At 38.7% G+C, this 18,486-nt stretch overlaps 1 protein-coding gene across 1 annotated transcript in view; it reads left to right on the top strand.

Moving 5' to 3' along the window:
- The window catches only part of trp (transient receptor potential), a 169,046-nt gene that overhangs the window by 109,364 nt on the left and 41,196 nt on the right, over nucleotides 1-18,486 (top strand). The window contains exons 10-12 of the mRNA XM_067143925.2: nucleotides 5,594-5,700; nucleotides 9,889-10,022; nucleotides 14,807-14,930. Coding sequence (XP_067000026.2) covers nucleotides 5,594-5,700; nucleotides 9,889-10,022; nucleotides 14,807-14,930 — 365 coding nt within the window. The remainder of the gene's footprint in view (nucleotides 1-5,593; nucleotides 5,701-9,888; nucleotides 10,023-14,806; nucleotides 14,931-18,486) is intronic.

The following is an 18,486-nucleotide window of genomic DNA, read 5'->3' as shown; positions in this document are numbered from 1 at the left end:
TTCCTTTAGTTTATACTGTATCGGTAAAAAGTTAGTGCAAAGGTTTGTAAATAGTATTCTATATCAGCTTCGTCATGAGCAGTTTTACTGTAAAATCAACCGTAGTAGATGTTGTTTGAGTAATCACGCCATAGACTTGTTTGATACAGCTTTCCATGCCACTCTATCCTGTGCTAACCTTTTCGTTTCTACGTAACTACAACATATTACATCTGCTCTAATCTGCTTGTCATATTCATACCTTGGTCTACCCCAGGGCCTCTCAAACGCCCAAAATCTCACGCGTGCAGAGCGAGGCGCAAGAGCTCCGTGCACTGTGCATCGGTGCCGTTCGGTATAGCTCGGATCAACGCTTCGTCTCTGGGCTACTCGGCTAAGCTCGGCTCTACTCGGCTATACTCGGCTCAACTCATCCCGGATTTGGAGCGCTAAGGCGCAAGTGGGGCAGAGGGAGACAGGCGGAGCGAGCGAGACAGGCGTGAGGAAAGAGAGAGTAAGCGCTATTGCTCCAAATCGAGGAGTGGGGGGGTCTGCACTCTGTTCGACCAAGCCAAGTCGTCTCTTGCACCGTGCACAGCGCATGCACCCTGAGAGGCCCTGGTCTACCCGTACCATTCGTACAACCTACACTTCTCCCAAACACCAACTAAACAAGTCCTGGCTGTCCTAAAATGTGTCCTACCATTCTGTCTCTTCTTCTCGTCAAATTTCGCCAAGTCGCTCTCCTCTCACCAGTCAGCGAGTAATTAGATCTATCCATCCCACCTTCAGCATTCTTCTGCAACACCACATTTGAAAAGCGTCTATTCTCTTTCACTTCCATACAGTGCCACGCTCCAGACGAAAGTCCTTAAAAATATCTTTCAAATTCCGATATCAGTGTTCGAAGTGAGCAAATTTATTTTCTTAAGAAAAGCCTTCCTCGCTTGTGTTGGTCTGCATTTTATGTCCTCCGCAGTTCTGTCATCATTGGTTATTCTACTACCCAGTCCGGCTCCATGGCTAAATGGTTAGCGTGCTGGCTTTTGGCCAGAGGGGTCCCGGGTTCGATTCCCGGCAGGGTCGGGAATTTCAACCATTATTGGTTAATTTCGCTGGCAAGGGGGCTGGGTGAATGGGTCGTCTTCAGCATCATTTCATCCTCATCATGGCGCGCAGATCGCCTACGGGCATCAAATCAAAAGACCTGTACCTGGCGAGCCGAACATGTCCTCGGACACTCCCGGCACTAAAAGCCATACGCCATTTCATTTCATTCTACTACCCAAGTATAAATATTAATGTACAGGTATTTTCTGTAAGATTTAATTTCCTAATCTAATATGTCCTGCATTATCTGACTCCATTCGACTGTACTCCATTACTTTGTTTTGAATCTATTTATTTTTGTCTTGTAGTCCTTACCCAAGACTCTGTCCATTCCATTCATAAATTTCTCCTGATCTTCTGCATACTCAGATAAAATAACAATATAATCAGTAAATCTCAGAATGTTGATTTTCTCTCCTTGGATTGTGATTCCCTTTCCAGATTCTTCTTTGATGTTTATGTTTCAGGCCCCCTCCTGCTGAATTTCTTAATAACTTACAATTAAGACCCCACTCGCCTTTGTCGTAACTTAATTACAAAGTTTCATTAAAATTCTTGTATCCGTTTTTCCGTGACGCTATAACAAACAGACGAACAGACCAAAATTAATCTGAATACGGTGTAGGCTATTATTTGTTATGGTCGGTATAAAACCAAGTATGAGGTTAATATTCAAAATGTACAGACAGAAAGATGATTATATAATGAGAGATGGTACAATTGTTATGAATGCCCTCGATGCACCGCACTACAAGCTCTGTGCCCGAGCCAATCTTCCACGTAGATTACCATCACCACCCTGCAGAGGATCAAGGCTCTCTCTCAACTCTCATTTCTCGAGCCAAGGAGATTATTGAGGTATCAACTTCCTATGAGAGATCGACATGTCACCTACATGAGCCACAGTTGTAGTGATTCCGTCATATCTGGAACCTTGCATCATAGAGAAAGGAGCTTCAGGGCAGAACACATACGTCGGAAGAAATCGCAAGTCAGCTTTAATACTTTTTCAAGTGTTGTGTGTTTATATTCTCCTAAATGCAAACATCTACAAAATGAATTAATTTTTCGAAAATTATCACAAAAAAAAGTTGTTCATGGAACGTAAAAACAATAATATTACCATTGAATTACCAAGGGGAAAATCATATTAAGTTGTATTTCTTACAGATGCGCATGTAAATAATAAGTACTTGAATTATAGTATTAATTGGCCTTTTTTATCCAGATTCTACTGTATTCCTGGGGTTGCCACGAATTCAAAACTAGTTTGACGGTCTGGAACGCACTATAATCTGCCTGAGAGTATAAATTAGAAAACGATTATCCCGTCTCAGAAAATGAAGAACCGTAATACATCACAACACAGTTTGGTATAATATATTCTTTGTTTATATTATCCAGTAAGAAATTCTTATATATTACAGAAAATGTATCGTTTAGAAGAGCTTACCAAGTAATGTCCGGCTCCATGGCTAAATGGTTAGCGTGCTGGCCTTTGGTCACAGGGGTCCAGGGTTCGATTCCCGGCAGAGTCGGGAATTTTAACCATCATTGGTTAATTTCCCTGGCACGGGGGCTGGGTGTGTGTGTGTTGTCTCCATCATCATTTCATCCTCATCATGACGCGCAGGTCGCCTACGGGAGTCAAATCAAAAGACCTGCACCTGGCGAGCCGAACCCGTCCTGAGATCTACCGGCACTAAAAGCCTATTATTACCAAGTAATATGATCTATGATATCCGAATTTGGCCTTCATGTATCGATTCAGAACTCAATAAGAACTGTCAGGTCCATCAGCATTCTATTCCAATATTCTGACAGCCCCGTGGCGTACAGGCAGTGTGCGTGCCTCTTACCTGGAGGTCCCGGGTTCCATTCTCATCCAATCCGAAGATTTTGCTTCTGAATTGATCACTGGGTCGGGGTTCACTCACGTCCGTCTCGTAAGACAAACCGGCATGCTCTCTTACACGAGAGGCAAGCAGAACCATTCGCGAAAGCCAAGCAGTACGGTTGAGAATGATGTCAGGATGGCCATAACATCGTTTGTACCGGAGCTTAAGAGTATAAGTCAAAATTAGATTAAATTTCAAATTTTAAAATGGAGACTATTAATTTCAGAGAGTCTGAAATGAATAGAAATATCAATATTATTTTAAATGATCTATTCTCCTTTTTAACTTTTCTTCTAACTACTGAAAATTAAATTTACTTAAACTCTTACTAAAGAGTAAGAAGGATATACGGAAGCAAAGTCACTTCAGCCGTTCTAATGATAAGAGAATGCACTATGAACAGTATAATTGGTTAGGCCGTCGCTTTCAATGCTCAACATAACACATGACATTATTGTCTTTACATCCCACCAACTACTTTTTACGGTTTTGGAGACCCCGAGGTACCGGAATTTAGTCCCGCAGGAATTCTTTTACGTACCAGTAAATCTACCAACAAGAGACTGACGTATTTGAGTACCTTCAAATACCACCGGACTGAGCCAGGATTGAACCTGCAAAGTTGGGGTCATAAGGCCAGCTCCTCAACCGTCTGAGCCACTCAGCCCGGCACCCTTCACCCCCCCCCCCCCAACCGGAATAACCTGTAGATCTCACACAGAATGAAAACGAATTGCTGAGCACAGAACTCAGTGATTGCACAATGACAATAGGGTTCATTGTCTGAATGGCCAGTGTATCTGCATTCGGTTCAGAGGATCGCAGGTTCTATTCCCGATTGGGCTGCGGTTTTAGCCACGTCTGGTCAATAGTATGGCTCAGGGATTGATGTTTGTGGATATCTTAACACATACCTCTTCAAACATACAAAACACACCAAACTACCAACCATCACAGACACAAGCAATAGAAAATGCATCCGTCCACATAGGGTTGGCATCAGGAAGGGCAGACGGTCATAAAACTGGGAAAAAGCCAAGAATTTTTTTTTTTTTTTGCTTTACGTCGCACCGACACAGATATGTCTTACGGCGAAGATGGGATAGGAAAGACCTAGGAATTGGATGGAAGCGGCCGTGGCCTTAATTAAGGTACAGCCCCGGCATTTGCCTGGTGTAAAAATGGGAAACCACGGAAAACCATCTTCAGGGCTGCCGACAGTGGGGCTCGAACCCACTATATCCCGATTACATATTTTAAAAAACTTTTTGGCAACGTGATGGCGTCGCGGTGCGACCAGTGTCGTGCATGGAGACTCGGTCTAGTTTTAAGTCGGACACGCTTCCTGACACCAACCCTGTCTGAAGGGATGCATTCAAATATTACGTGTTTCCGCGCTAGTTGACAGTGTTGTGTGATTTGTTGTTTGTAAATGTGTGTGTTAAGACAAATAAGGCAGACCTCAAGCTTCAGGACGCTGACAAAATCTTCGGCTTGGGCGGAATCGAACTCGAAAACTATGTTTACAAGTTGCTTTACGTCGCACGTACACAGCTATGGCTTATTCCCTGTTTACTAATGTGTTTCTTTTTACAGGTATATTATAGTGTAATATTTATATTGTATTTGTGTGTTCGAGAGACTGAAAAGCTTCCAAGTTACATTTAACTGAGTCGGCACTGGGAAGTATGGCTTCTTTCTTATAAAAAAAGAACTGTGGGGCAATAGAAGGGCGTAGGCCTCCGGAGTCTAGACATAGTTTCATAGAGTATTCACTTCAGTGGAGGTGAATTCTGAGATGGTTCATGACAGCCACACTGGTAATTAGATGGGACTCACATACTAAAACACAAAACCACGATGATGATCCCTAGAGTCTCTAAAACAAAGCAACATCGAAATGGCGTTGTAGTATCAGAATTACATTCAGAATAAATTACAATAGGTTTTAAGAGATCAATGGGTGTGGACACCAATTGGAGTAATCACATTAAAGAGGTTGCAAAGAAAGTTTACAGATCTCTTCACAGGGTTATGAGGGTATTTAGGGGTTGTAGTAAAAATGTAAAGGAATGGGCATATAATTCTCTGGTAAGACCCCAATTATAATATGGTCCCAGTGTATGGGAGCCACACCAAGATTACTTGTTACGAGAACTGGAAAAGATCCTAAGGAAAGCAGCTTGATTTCCATCAAAAGAATAGTGCTATGAAAATGTTGCGAACTTTGGGCTGGGAAGACTTGGGAGCAAGGAGACGAGCTGCTCGACTAAGTGGTATGTTCCGAGCTGTCAGTGGAGAGATGGCGTGTAATGACATTAGTAGACGGATAAGCTTGATCGAAGCTTTTAAAGATAGAATATATCATGTTATGAAGATAACAATGGAATTTAAGACAACAAATAGGATCAAATATTTATTTATAGAACGAGGAACAAGGGACTGGAGTAATCTATCAAGGAAAATGTTTGACAAATTCCCAACTTCTTTGAAAATATTGAAGCAAAGGCTAGGTAAATAATTTATAGGGAATCTTCCACCTGTGCGACAGCCCTAAACGGAAATCATAAATGAGTGTTGAATCATTTCTATCTAATATGTTTCAGAGAGAATACAGCTATGGACTCGATCCCTGGTACCCACGAGAGAAATGGGATCCTTTCGACCCGATGCTGCTCTCTGAAGGTGCATTTGCTGCCGGTATGATCTTCAGGTAGGTGCACTAAAAATAAGTGGAGAGTGAAAACACTTAGTCTATATGAATAAAATCTTAACGACCGTGTGTCTGTAAATTGACTATTTTGGCGAAATTTTCATACAGTTATCCGTTTCAAATATAATAATGACCATTTGCACAATTTTTAGCTTTGGTGTCTGTTAGTCAGTTTGTTTGTTGGCACGGGGGCTGGGTGTATGTGTCGTCTTCATCATCATTTCGTCCTTATCACGACGCGCAGGTCGGCTACGGGTGTCAGATCAAAAAACCTGCACCTGGCGAGCCGAACTTGTCCTCGGACACTCCCAGCACTAAAAGTCATATGCCATTTCATTGTTTTCACGCCACCTAGGGTTGGTATCAGGAAGGGCATCCGGCTGTAAAATTGAGCTAAATGCATACAAAATGCCAAATCCAGGTAACTGGAAAGAGACTAGGAATTATATTATTATTATTATTATTATTATTATTATTATTATTATTATTATTATTATTATTATTATTATTATTATTATTATTATTATTAAAGTTATATGAATTATTTATCGATGTTGTTATATTATTTTTGTTACGGAGATTTCCGTGGTAGGTAGAGGTGAAAGAAGGTGCGGGTGTGAATAGGTCTCAAACTACGAAATTAAAGTTAATGTAAAATTTAACAAGGTTATATTTTCTTTCCAAAATTCAGAAATAACACGAATGGCAGGTACAGAGTAGTAAGGCAAAAAAAGGACAATTACAGTATTTACAGGATTCGGGCTTCGAGACCCGACCTCGCAATTCTTGGGCAACTAGCCCAACTTTACCTCAAAACAAGATTTAACAGAGGGGCAGAAGACCACAATCAAGCCCCGGAGCACTTGCTTCAAATACACAGTAAAGCCTCCTCGAGGCGTACAACAACAACAATTTACACTAAAGAGCGACCCGCTCTCAAATTTAGGCCTCTCCCAGGCCACACCAAACTCCACCTTCAAGCTGTCCTCAACGGACATAAACACAGGGGTAAAATACCCAATTTACTGAGGCCTATTAAGTGAGAAAAGGTTAATTATATGGCCTCTAAAATACCAACTTGAAAGGAAGCTCTCCGCACTCCTAATACACTTTATTTAAAACCTACTTGGCACTAGGCCGTTAATGCAAGGGCTAATCCCATACTACAGAGGTGACTTCAGAAAAGAACAATTTACATTATATTAAGGAAGAATCGGTTGTGAAAAATAAGTTCACCTCAAAATAAATAATATGAGTGGGAGCTCGAGAGGGTTAAGCACTCTCTATCCCAATATGTGACTTTAAAGAGAATAGAGTTAAGAGACGTTACATTTTAGGAAAAGGTTACATGGTAGGAACGCTTCGGACCCGCCCCGAGAGTTAAACTGCTGAGCTAGCAAGAAAAGAAGATATTAAAAGGCCATTACCTTGGTGTAGAACTGCTCCCCAAAGAAAGAGGCGCTCCCCGCCCCCTGCTATGTACTTTACACACTGAAAGATGGTACTGAAGTGGCACAGAGACCCTAAAATCAGCAGTTTATATACTCTTGCGGAAAGTTCGAGGCGTTTCAGGAAGGAAAACACCCGCCCACAATCATTTTATTGGTTCACCGAGAAAACCCCTACACAATACGAAGAAGAAACATATTATTGGTGGAAAATTAATTAAAGAAATTCGGGATTGGCTGGATTTAAAACAAGGGGAAAGAAAGGGTTAATATTGCCAACTTAAACAATGACAGAAGGAAATTTAACAAAGAACAAACTTTTGAAATTAAATTTTCTCCAAAAGAACAGTTCTTTTTCTTCGCACTAGGGTGCACTATTGTAGTTCTTCAGTAGTGTCCTCTAGAAGAGAAAGTTCACACTTCTTACTACCGGTAAAACAAAAATACATCAAAAGTGGCACAGTTCAAAAACTCCAAACTTTCCAAGTAGTGACATCTTCTGAGAAACTTGAAAATTAATACCGTCGATAAAGTTCAGACTTCCTCCAGCAGAGGAGTTTCAACTGGCGCACATTTTAAATTAGCGGCGTGGAGGTGTACCGCCCGGTACAATTTTGTTCAAGGTTTTCTGTTCTATATTTTCTTTCTCTGTAAGTAGGGCTAAATTTGTTTAATGGCAATATATTGTGATTGCTTTTCTATTTACTGGAAATGCGTTAATTTTCCGCATTTTTTACAAAATGTAAGTACAGTAAGTAGCCTGTATTTTATGTCCTTTTAAACTAAGAAAACTGTCAAACGGTATTAATCCCGCAGCTTCTGTACTTGCTTCACCACAACGCCCACTTGGTTTGATCGCTTACAATATGGCGGACGCGGCGATCAAGTAGATTCAAATATGGCGGTCCAATAGCCACTACAGTCTTATTTCTAGCTCGTTGAACAAGACCTAAATAAGCTGGGGGTTTTTCAAGGTCACGCTCAGCTCTTGCTCTCCTTAACATTTCATTACTGGTTACAAAACATGTCCAGGATATTCTGAACATTCTTCTATGTAATCACACTTCAAAAGGCCTCTGATCTGTGCATGGAGGAAGCTTTGACAGTCCAGGTCTCTAAACCAGATGTAACATCTCAACAGCTTTTGCCTGAGTTTGAGGTTAAGATTATCTCACAAAGGAATGACTTAATATTTTGGAGAGCTGATCTGGAAATCTCAATACGGCGACTGGTCTCTTTTTCATGGTCCAGATCATCTGTTATGATGCTCCCAAGGTATGTGAACTGACTTACTCATTCAATGTTTTGATTATATTTTAATGAAATGAGGACACCCTCATTGTTGCTTCTGTTAAATACCATGAACTTTATTTTTTGTGGTATTGGTGTTTAGACCATAATCCATTGAGACGAGTTCTACTCAGTAGTCCTTGAAGACATTCAATGGTGTCACTTTTAATTAGGGTGTCATCTGAATGTGTAGGCTAATAATGTTTAGTAACGACTCAATTTACTTTCATGACATCAGTGGTCTACCAGCTCCTCGTTTACCTTTTATCATTCCTTGTAATATGAGGTGTAGGTGCAAGGCTTCTTTGAAGATGTGATCGGCACAGAAGTTGAACAAAAGCGGTGAAAGTATGCAACCTCGGCGTACTCCTCTTTTGATACTTATCTCTGAAGTTCAAATAAAGTTTAATAATTAATTCATTTATACACACACGGACATTCTATTCTACCAAGAAGTTGCTTGTATGTGCCTTGAACGATCCATTAAATCTTAATTGCAACGCTTTTTGGCAGAATACGTGTATAGAATGCAGGTGGCTATTTGAAAACTCCTGCGTATACCGTCTGCGAGTTTTGACTGCATTCGCACCAGATTCTCTATAGATTAAAATGATGTGTGTGTATTCGTCGTTGCTGAACACATCAGCCACTGTCGATATGGTGACAATTGTAGTGCTGCTGTACCAAATACCAGCCTACTACTACACGTTCGAAAACGAGGCTTATTATCGCAAGGGAGCGCATTAGACGGGTAGCGCTGAAGAACATGCAGTGAGCGGCCGTACGGTTGTTAACTCGTCGTATTCTGACGCAATCTTCTTGCAGGCAGTAATACCCCTGTGAAAATCAGTCACAAAGCATCTCATTCATCATTAGTGCATGCGGGACACTTATAAGAAAAATGTAAGGCGTTGACGGGCCACCTGGTATTACTACTGAATGGACAACTTCCCTTCACTACGTCACTAAAGTACTGTGTGTAACTGTAGAAGACTTAATTCACAATTGATAAAGAAACGATAGTTTCGTTGCTACATAAAAGCAAACAAACCGAGCAGCTGGCTACGCGGTTCGGATAATGCAGCTGTGAGACTGCATACAGAAGATGGCGGGTTCGAATCCCACCGTCGGCAGTACTGAAGATTTTCCGTACTTTTCAATTTTCACACCTTAAGGCCCTGGCCACTACCCTTCCTATCCTAGCCATTTCCCATACTTATGTCACCGAAAACCGGCGATGTGATACTGCAACGTTAAATCAGTAGAAAAACAAAAAGAGAGAAGAAGTAAACCGTCAGTCGAAGATGATTCTAGATCGTGTCAAATGATACTTCCAGCATTTAACAATCCATCAACTAACGAGAATGTCGGATAACACAGTAGCCTTTTATTATGAACTTAATTTCGCATATCACACAGTTAAAACAAAATGATGTTTCATCTGTTTCAGTTTCCTGAAGCTGGTACACATCTTCAGTGTCAACCCTCATCTCGGACCTCTCCAGATATCCCTTGGCCGAATGATCATCGACATCTTGAAATTCTTCTTCATCTACTCACTTGTGCTATTCGCATTCGGTTGTGGTAAGTAACCCAGTGTACTGAGGTATTGATAAGGAAGGTAAATGTAAGGAAAGATCTTCATCAACACGATCACCTTAACGAGACTGGAAATGAAGGCTATAGATCTCTTCATACAGTTATAGTGAGGACCCAAATGTGAGAGCGTATAAGTCATTGTTTAGATCCCAATTAGAGTATGTTCCAGTGCATGGAATCAATTCGAGAATTGGAAGAGATCCAAAGGAAAGCAGCACGATTTATTCTAGATTATTTCCGACAAAATAGTGTTACGAAAACATTGCAAACGTTAGGTTAGGAAGACTTGGAAGTGAGGAGACAAACCGCTCAACTAAGCTGTCATTGGAGGGATGGCGTGAAATGGAAATAGAAGACGAATAAGCCTGAATGAAGTTTGTAAAAGTAGGAAAAATCATATGTTGAAGAGAAAGTTGGAATTCAAGAGGACAAAAAAAAGAAGGTGAATTAGGGATTGGAATAATTTACCAAGGGAGATTTTCGATAAATTTCGATAAAATTCTTCGACATCATTTTAGAAAAGACTAATAAACTATTCAAAGGGAAACTGTCACCCAGGCGACAGCTTAAATGCAGATCAGTGGTGATTGATTGATTGATTGATTGATTGATTGATTGATTGATTGATTGATTGATTGATTGATTGATTGATTGATTGATTGATTGATTGATTGATTGATTGATTGATTGATTGATTGATTGATTGATTGATTGATTGATTGATTGATTGATTGATTGATTGATTGATTGATTGATTGATTGATTGATTGATTGATTGATTGATTGATTGATTGATTGATTGATTGATTGATTGATTGATTGATTGATTGATTGATTGATTGATTGATTGATTGAGATAAACACTGAAGTGATTGTGTCAATATATCAGTCACACTGTGGATTTCTACGAATCCATCATTTCAATGTTGGGTGACTACGATCATGAAAATAGAGGAACTTAAGAATGAACACGTTAGATAGAATGCTTTAGTTGTCACGAGAAAGTTTCATCTGTAAAATCCATATACTTACAATACTATACAATGCAATACAATACAATACAATATTTAATATACTTACAAGAAATCAAAAAAATTTGAGTATTATATTACGATTACAGAACAATGATGCCAAAAACAAAGCCTATGCCAGATATAGCTCCTTGAAGACTTCGACATACCAAGACAACTCACTCTCTCTCTCTCTCTCTCTCTCTCTCTCTCTCTCTCTCTGCTGAATCACTTGCCTTTCTTGTCTGGGTCCGCTGCCTCTTGTATCATATAACTACTCAGATGACGTCACAAGACTGAGTGAACCCCATTACAGCCCTCAGTTAAGGATTAAAATTCCTGGACGAGCCCGGATTGCTACCGCTACAGCACGCACACGATACATTACCATCCTCAGATGTGTTTCTGTGAATGTAAATGCATTAGTAAATTACTTAAACCAAGTATTCTTTCTGTTCCAAGGGAATTAGCGTATACTGGGATGCCAACGTTTGAACACAATATTATCCCAGGCTAGTTTATGTATTTGACTTCAGTATTTTACGTATGATATAAATTACTTCAAATTCTTATCTGACCGGTTGAATAGCATTGTACAGTAATTGATTTGGTGCTCATTAAGTTTGTGAGATTGTACCCCAGACAGCGGCGTAATTTGGCGCAGTGCTCAAATTTACGTATTTTTATGTTACAGTTCCCCCCTTCAAAACAAATATGTACAATCTGATGTCTCTTGAAATCCATAATAACTGTAGGAGTACAAAACACATAGTTGTATTATTTTTAAAGAAAACCCTTCATTGTAATATTTGTATCTTCCACGAAAATTCTTAACTTTTTCGAAAATTATTCATCCAGATTTGGAGTGGAAGACTGGTGTCTTTAATAAGTGAGCGCAATATTGATTACTGTTAATTGGCTTTGCTATATTAAAAATGAGCTGAGATATATTGACCATTGAAGGTACATTATATACTTAAACATCCATGTTTTTGAGCTGACCAATGAAGATAAATCAGAGTTGCACAGCCGTACAAACCAGAGTAGGAAAAACATGAAACCTACGTGCACAGAAGAAACATTGTTAGAAGGAAAATGGTGCAAACCAACAGAGATAGTGGAAAGTAAAAATATATTGAGCATTTTACGGGTCATTAAAAAGGAAGTAGAAATATTTCTCAAAGATAAAATGAGTAGACAGTGGTAAAATGACACATGATCAGTAAAAGGCACACTAAATAGAGTTAGGTGAAATGCCAAAGGGAATCTATAATTTCAGTACACCCTCGATAACCTCAGGTAGCATAAATTAACGGAGACGTGGGGTTCAAATTTCATATTTGGCCGTCCTAGAACTGATTTTCTGTTTTTATTTTATTTTATTTTATTTTATTTTATTTTATTTTATTTTATTTTATTTTATTTCATTTTATTTCTCTATTTGTGTTACGTCGCACCGACATAGACAGATCTTATGGTAACAATAGTATAGGACAGGACAGGGCTAGAACTGAGAAGGAACAGACCGTGACTTTAATTAAGGGACACTGGGACTGAAATTTTGGCGAAATATATGTAAAATATTGATTTTCGGCTTTTTCCATATTAATACACCCCTAACCCCCGCGGATCAGATAGCAGTGTTTTCATCCAAATTCCTCCATTTTTAAAGCTCTAGCGTAGCTTTTAAATGCCTGGCGTGCAGTCCTTTAAACGCCCACTTTCGTTCGACTCACGATCAGCACACATTAGTGGTGTATTCAAGCAGATTTCACGATTTCATTTCATAAGAATAATTCAAAAAGGCCTCCTACATCTGTAGGTCTGCATTTTGCTGCTTTCTAGTGGAGGAAGTAGGCACTTTTACTACGTAAACTATATAAGAACTACAAAAGTTTGAAAAATCTGAATGAAAATTGCAGGTGGTGGTGTGGCCTTGCGTAATATATAGAGTAAATTTTTATGCCTATTTTCAAAGACAGTGATTACTTATTAAAGAAATATTTATTAGTTTCAACATTATTTATGACTATTTCCGTACATACCATGTGCAAATCCTGTTTGTTTACAAACAAGTTGTTTTCCAGTTTGATTGTGTTGAGGTTTGCGAGTATTTTCTACTATTGTTTGGTGTTGTTCTGTGGTGAAATGCATACGATAGGTTCTCGGTGGCGTAAGCCAAAATCCAAAAGTAGGAGAAAACAAGAAATTTCTTTGAGTTTCTCAGCTGGCAATACAGGTAATGAGCATTGTCCATTATTTTAAAAAATTGCTTTTATCTCTGTTTCACTTTTTCAGGCATTCAAAATGTTACACGCATCATAAATCTTATGATATTGCTTTCAAAATTTGCATGTATTATCTTCATTGCATTGACTATAAACTTGCGGATCGATTTTTGGATTTCACTTTTGATCTGGCTGCAAACAAATTTCAAACTTAAAAAATTGAAGATTTTTTGTAGATTAAAAACTTGGATACGAAAAAAATTTATTTCTTCATACTCATTAATGCAATTCAAAAAAGAATCCGTAGGTTTCTTCCAATTGTATTAATGCAATACAATATTACCTAAAAGTTACACTATCTTGATTGGTTTAATGCGGAAGACCTTTATAAATATTGAATAATTTGCACATGAAAATGTATAAAATAATTAATATCTCAAGAACTAATCAACTTGCAATGCTCAAATTTACCACAGTGGTTTATGTTATGACTATTCATAAGCTTACAAAATTTCAAAGCTGTACCTCAGTTTATATAGAATTTGGAAATTTCAGTCCCAGTGTCCCAGGTACAACTCCAGTATTTGCCTGGTGTGAAATAGGGGAAAACAAGGGGTTTTTGAACCTACCATCTCCCAAATTAAAATTCACGGCTACGTGACCTGAACCGCGGAATCAGCTCACTGGGAGATTTTTCGTTTTTACCATGTCATATCCATACGAACGGTGAGGTGCTACCTAACGTACAGAACATTCCCTCTTTAAATCCGAGCCGAAGTTAATTTGAAATATTCGCACCAAACACAGCATACACAGATTGCTTCATACAAAACTTTAAACAGACTACTGGGCGAGTTGGCTGTGTGGTTAGGGGCGCGCAGCTGTGAGCTTGCATCCGGGAGATAGTGGGTTCGAGCCCCACTTCCTTCCCACTCCTAACCTAACCCTTTCCTATATCATCGTCGCCAAAAGATCTGTCTGTGTCTGTGCGACGTACAGCAACTTGTAATAAAAAATAATAAAAGAGGCTGAGTAGAGCGCAGGTCTTCAGAACTCAAGTTAGTGGGTTCAATATCGGCTCCTCCCATTGGTAATTGAAGGTGTACAAAAAAGCCAGCTCCGTGGCCGTAGATGCTGGCACATAAATGAAATCGTGCGGGAAAAAATTATAGAGCCTAGGTTTCTCTGCAAACCGTAGAAGAAATTAGTGGAAAGTAAAACTAATAATATTCTCTCAACAACAACAATCTTTCCTTCACTCAAAATATTTTTCCTATTCGTTTTTCCTGAGTGAAATAAAACTAACTGAAACAAAATTCACACAGGCTGTCATATATTTTGACTGACAAAATTCGTTTCAAAATTTGAGATAAAAATAAAATGATATCTTGGAAAGCGTAAGAAAACAAATAATTTGCAGTCAGAATTGGTCATATTGAAGAATCTTACTTGGAAAGGTAGTAAGAAGTCTTTGTTTAGGAAAAGAATAGTATATTTGCGTTCTAAAGAATGCCATCTTTATTTGTTGCAGGCATGAACCAGTTGTTGTGGTATTATGCTGATCTCGAAAAACACAAGTGTTACCATCTACCGGGTGGTTTGCCAGACTTTGATAAAGAGGAAAAGGCCTGTCACATATGGAGAAGATTTGCCAAGTAAGTGTTAGTTGTCCTATCCATCACATATTGTCACTATTCATCATACGATAGTTTCGAATGTTGTAACCATTTCTTGATGCTGGCGGTCTCATTAAGTGATGCCGGAACTTGGCCATAAGAATAGCTCTAATAAGGGAGCAAAAGTAGGAACTTATATAACCAGTTCGATCTTCTACTTCTTTTGGGTTCAGATTGGGAGATTCCTCTTGAAACTCCCCTGTTGAATATTCAGATAGAATTCCTGAATTACTGCAAACTTGGAACTTGGCTGTAGTGAGTAGGCTACCTTCGTCACACACACACACACACACACACACACACACACCTGCGATTCCAGAACAAGCCTCTCGTAGTTTCAGAACGTCCGTTGCGTATTATGCCAGTAAGGTGAATCACAGAGGATGTCGCAGGAAAAAGTGGCCCGGGTCAGTATAGACTCTAAATTGTACAATATATACAGAATTATACATAAGCTAAGTATTGAAATGACTGACAAATTTATAAAAACATGTTGACAGTGGTCTCCTGCAAATATATGCACCGCAGTACACGTCTGATCATGTTTAGCTACGCCTGGTGTAAAGTATTGACATCAATGGTGGCGATTCCATGACTGATATTATATTTCAATTCCTGTATTGTGTCTTAATGTATTTCATATACTTTGCTCTTCAAGTGTCCCTACAGATATTAACCACACGCGGTTGAAAGATCTGGAGAGTGTGGCGGCCATCTATTTTTTCTTCAGGGAAAATATCATCGACTCTCTTAAGAGATATGTTATACGTGTGGTATTGAACCCTTTGGTCACCCGTCCTTCGTCCGTCCTCTGCTTCAGCTGCCCAAGTAGCTCATTCAACCAGTTGAAATCTTAGGGCGTTGCGGGTTCTTTGTCACTCCGCCGACCAGTCAATATGGTTCAGAGGAGAGCATAACTACTTCAAATGATAGGCAAAATGTGCTTACTGAAGTTTATTAAATCTAAGGTTCAAGTTAAATTTGATCAAATAAAGTATGATAAAAATTTGACATTTGCCACAAATTAGCAGTCACATTCGATGAGAAAGATATTGAAATTACCTGAAATGATACATTCAGTTCTTATAATTTTTCTTGTAGCAAAAAAGTTAAATGTGAGGACAGCAAAACCATGGAGAAAGCGCAAAAAAACTGAAAATCGGATAACTAAGACTCCAAACTATAACGGGGAGTTAATCCATACGATCCGTGAAAAATCTGGCCTTCACACTTGAATTCCAAATTTACATTTAATTAAGGTTATCCACCAGTCGTAGGGAGGCCTATTATCGGATACCGGAACATCACCCGAATGGATTCTTAATCGAACCAAATTAACTTCCAGTTGCTCTGGGTCGGTTATGAAATATTTATTCCGAAGCATGGTGATTATCACAAGTTCACAGCGATATCAAAGAAATAAAAGATCACACCATTAAAAAAATCACAGGACACCCTTAAGTTACTGTTAATCCGATGCTCAAATATGCATCACCCCAATATGTGTTCGGAAGGAAAAACAACAGCTGATCAAGTATGATCTTAATTGACGTGTTCATAAATAATAAAAAAATTAAAATTCAAAAGTGCTTACTTCATCATGCGTTCAGAAGGAACTCCAAATGCTCAAGTTAAATAAAATTTTAAATCACTTGAAAATTACCATTAATAACCAACTTTCAGGTTATGAACATTCAAAGTCATGAAAACTAATTTGTGACAAGTTCACAGCTCCTTGGAAACAAAAAAATTTGAATTTATTTCCATATAAACTACAACTATAGCTACAGGTCTGTCTACCTACCCTTATCTCCTTAATCCACAGCTAAAATCTACAACAGTAAATGAACGTCCTGCTTAAATAAAATAAACCCAACGTGCGAAGGGAAAATAAAATAATTTGCAACAGCCGACGAATGGAATCCGCATTCGTAAAGTTCAAGCTAAAACAAAATTCAAAGCCAAGTGCCAAGCAAAACGCACTGTTCTAACCTTGCATCTATACAAATATTAAATTCACAAAAGGAAATAAAATGCAAAAATTGTAAATTATCAATCACCGCACTCGAATACTCATGGCTAAGTTTTAGGGACCACTCTCCATTAGCCAGGCTTTCATGTGGGATAACCCTTACATTTTTTACAAGTTGCTTTATGTCGCATCGATATGCAGTAGATAGGTCTTATAGCGACAATGGAAAAGGAAAGGGCTAGGAGTAGGAAAGAAGCGACCGTGGCCTTAATTAAGGTACAGTTCCAGCTTTTGCCTGGTATGAAAATGAGAAACCAGGACTGCCGACAGTGGGGTTCGAACCCACTATCTCCCGGATAACCCTTACATTTATGCAGACACAAGTGCAGCACTACACAGGCTATGGAAGCATGTCACAGCTGCTAACTCTTTCAATGACCTAGTGCACCACACCAAACACTACCATCGTCCAAGAATATCGATGTAAACAAACAATCTGTAACACGAAATATGTACAGCAACCCGATCCTATCACCGAACCTTCTGGTCATATCTTAATACATGAACAAAATTTTTAAATTTTCCTCTTTTCCATTATATCCAATAATTTCCTCATCTAATGAACCTCCTTTAATACTTCGAAGTTTGTTTTCTTTTCTGTCAATATTCTTCGTGATATTCTCTGCCGTATCCATGTCTATGCCTTCTAGTTGTTTTTTTTTTTTTTTTTTTCGAATTCTCCAGTTCTTACTTCCGGTTAGTAACGTGTTCCTAACTTCCTCATCTAAATGTTTGCCTGTTAATATAATATATGTTGTTCAAAGATTTTTTGGCTAATGCTAACCTTTTCCTGGTTCCAATGGTGCATCTATTATCTTCAGTGATCATGGTACCTAAATAAAATAAAAACTCATTTACCTGTTCTACTCTTTAAGTTTGTCTCATATTAGCATGATTTTCTCTGTTGTCGTTACTCACAACTACAATTTTGGTTTTTCTTAACATTTATTTTCAGTTTTCTTTGGGACAAGGTAGCATTCCAAGTTTCTAATGTTTCATTAATCTTTCCTCTCTCTGTCATACTACAGTACATCTTCGGAGTTCAAGTTGGCAGGTTCAATCCGAGGTCAGTTTAGACGTATTTGACGGTGTTCAGATAAGCCATTCTCGTGTCCACAGATTTAGCCTACAGACACATAAAACAGGCCTTGGTGGACAAAATTCTGGCACGTCGGTGTCCCCGAAAACCGTAAAAGTACTTAATAGGACGTAAACTATTATTATTATTATTATTATTATTATTATTATTATTATTATTATTATTATTATTATTATTAAAATTATTATTAGCAAGTTTTTACAGTGTATCAATAATTTTCCCACTCACTTTTATACCTGTAGATTTTTTCATAATCCGAATCTCTCCCTCAGTAATCATATTGAAGAAAAAGAAGAAAAAAGCCACCTCCATACAGACCATGAAAGTCGTTGGAGGAGTGGAAGGAAGGGGGATTACTGGGGGTTTGAATCCCCCCCCCACCATGGAAATTTTACAAAAAGAAA

Source organism: Anabrus simplex, chromosome 3 (genome assembly GCF_040414725.1).
Source record: "Anabrus simplex isolate iqAnaSimp1 chromosome 3, ASM4041472v1, whole genome shotgun sequence".
In the NCBI taxonomy this organism is placed as follows: Eukaryota; Metazoa; Arthropoda; class Insecta; order Orthoptera; family Tettigoniidae; genus Anabrus; species Anabrus simplex.
The sequence above is the reverse complement of the archived record's forward strand: the minus strand, read 5'-3'. Positions and strand labels throughout refer to the sequence as shown.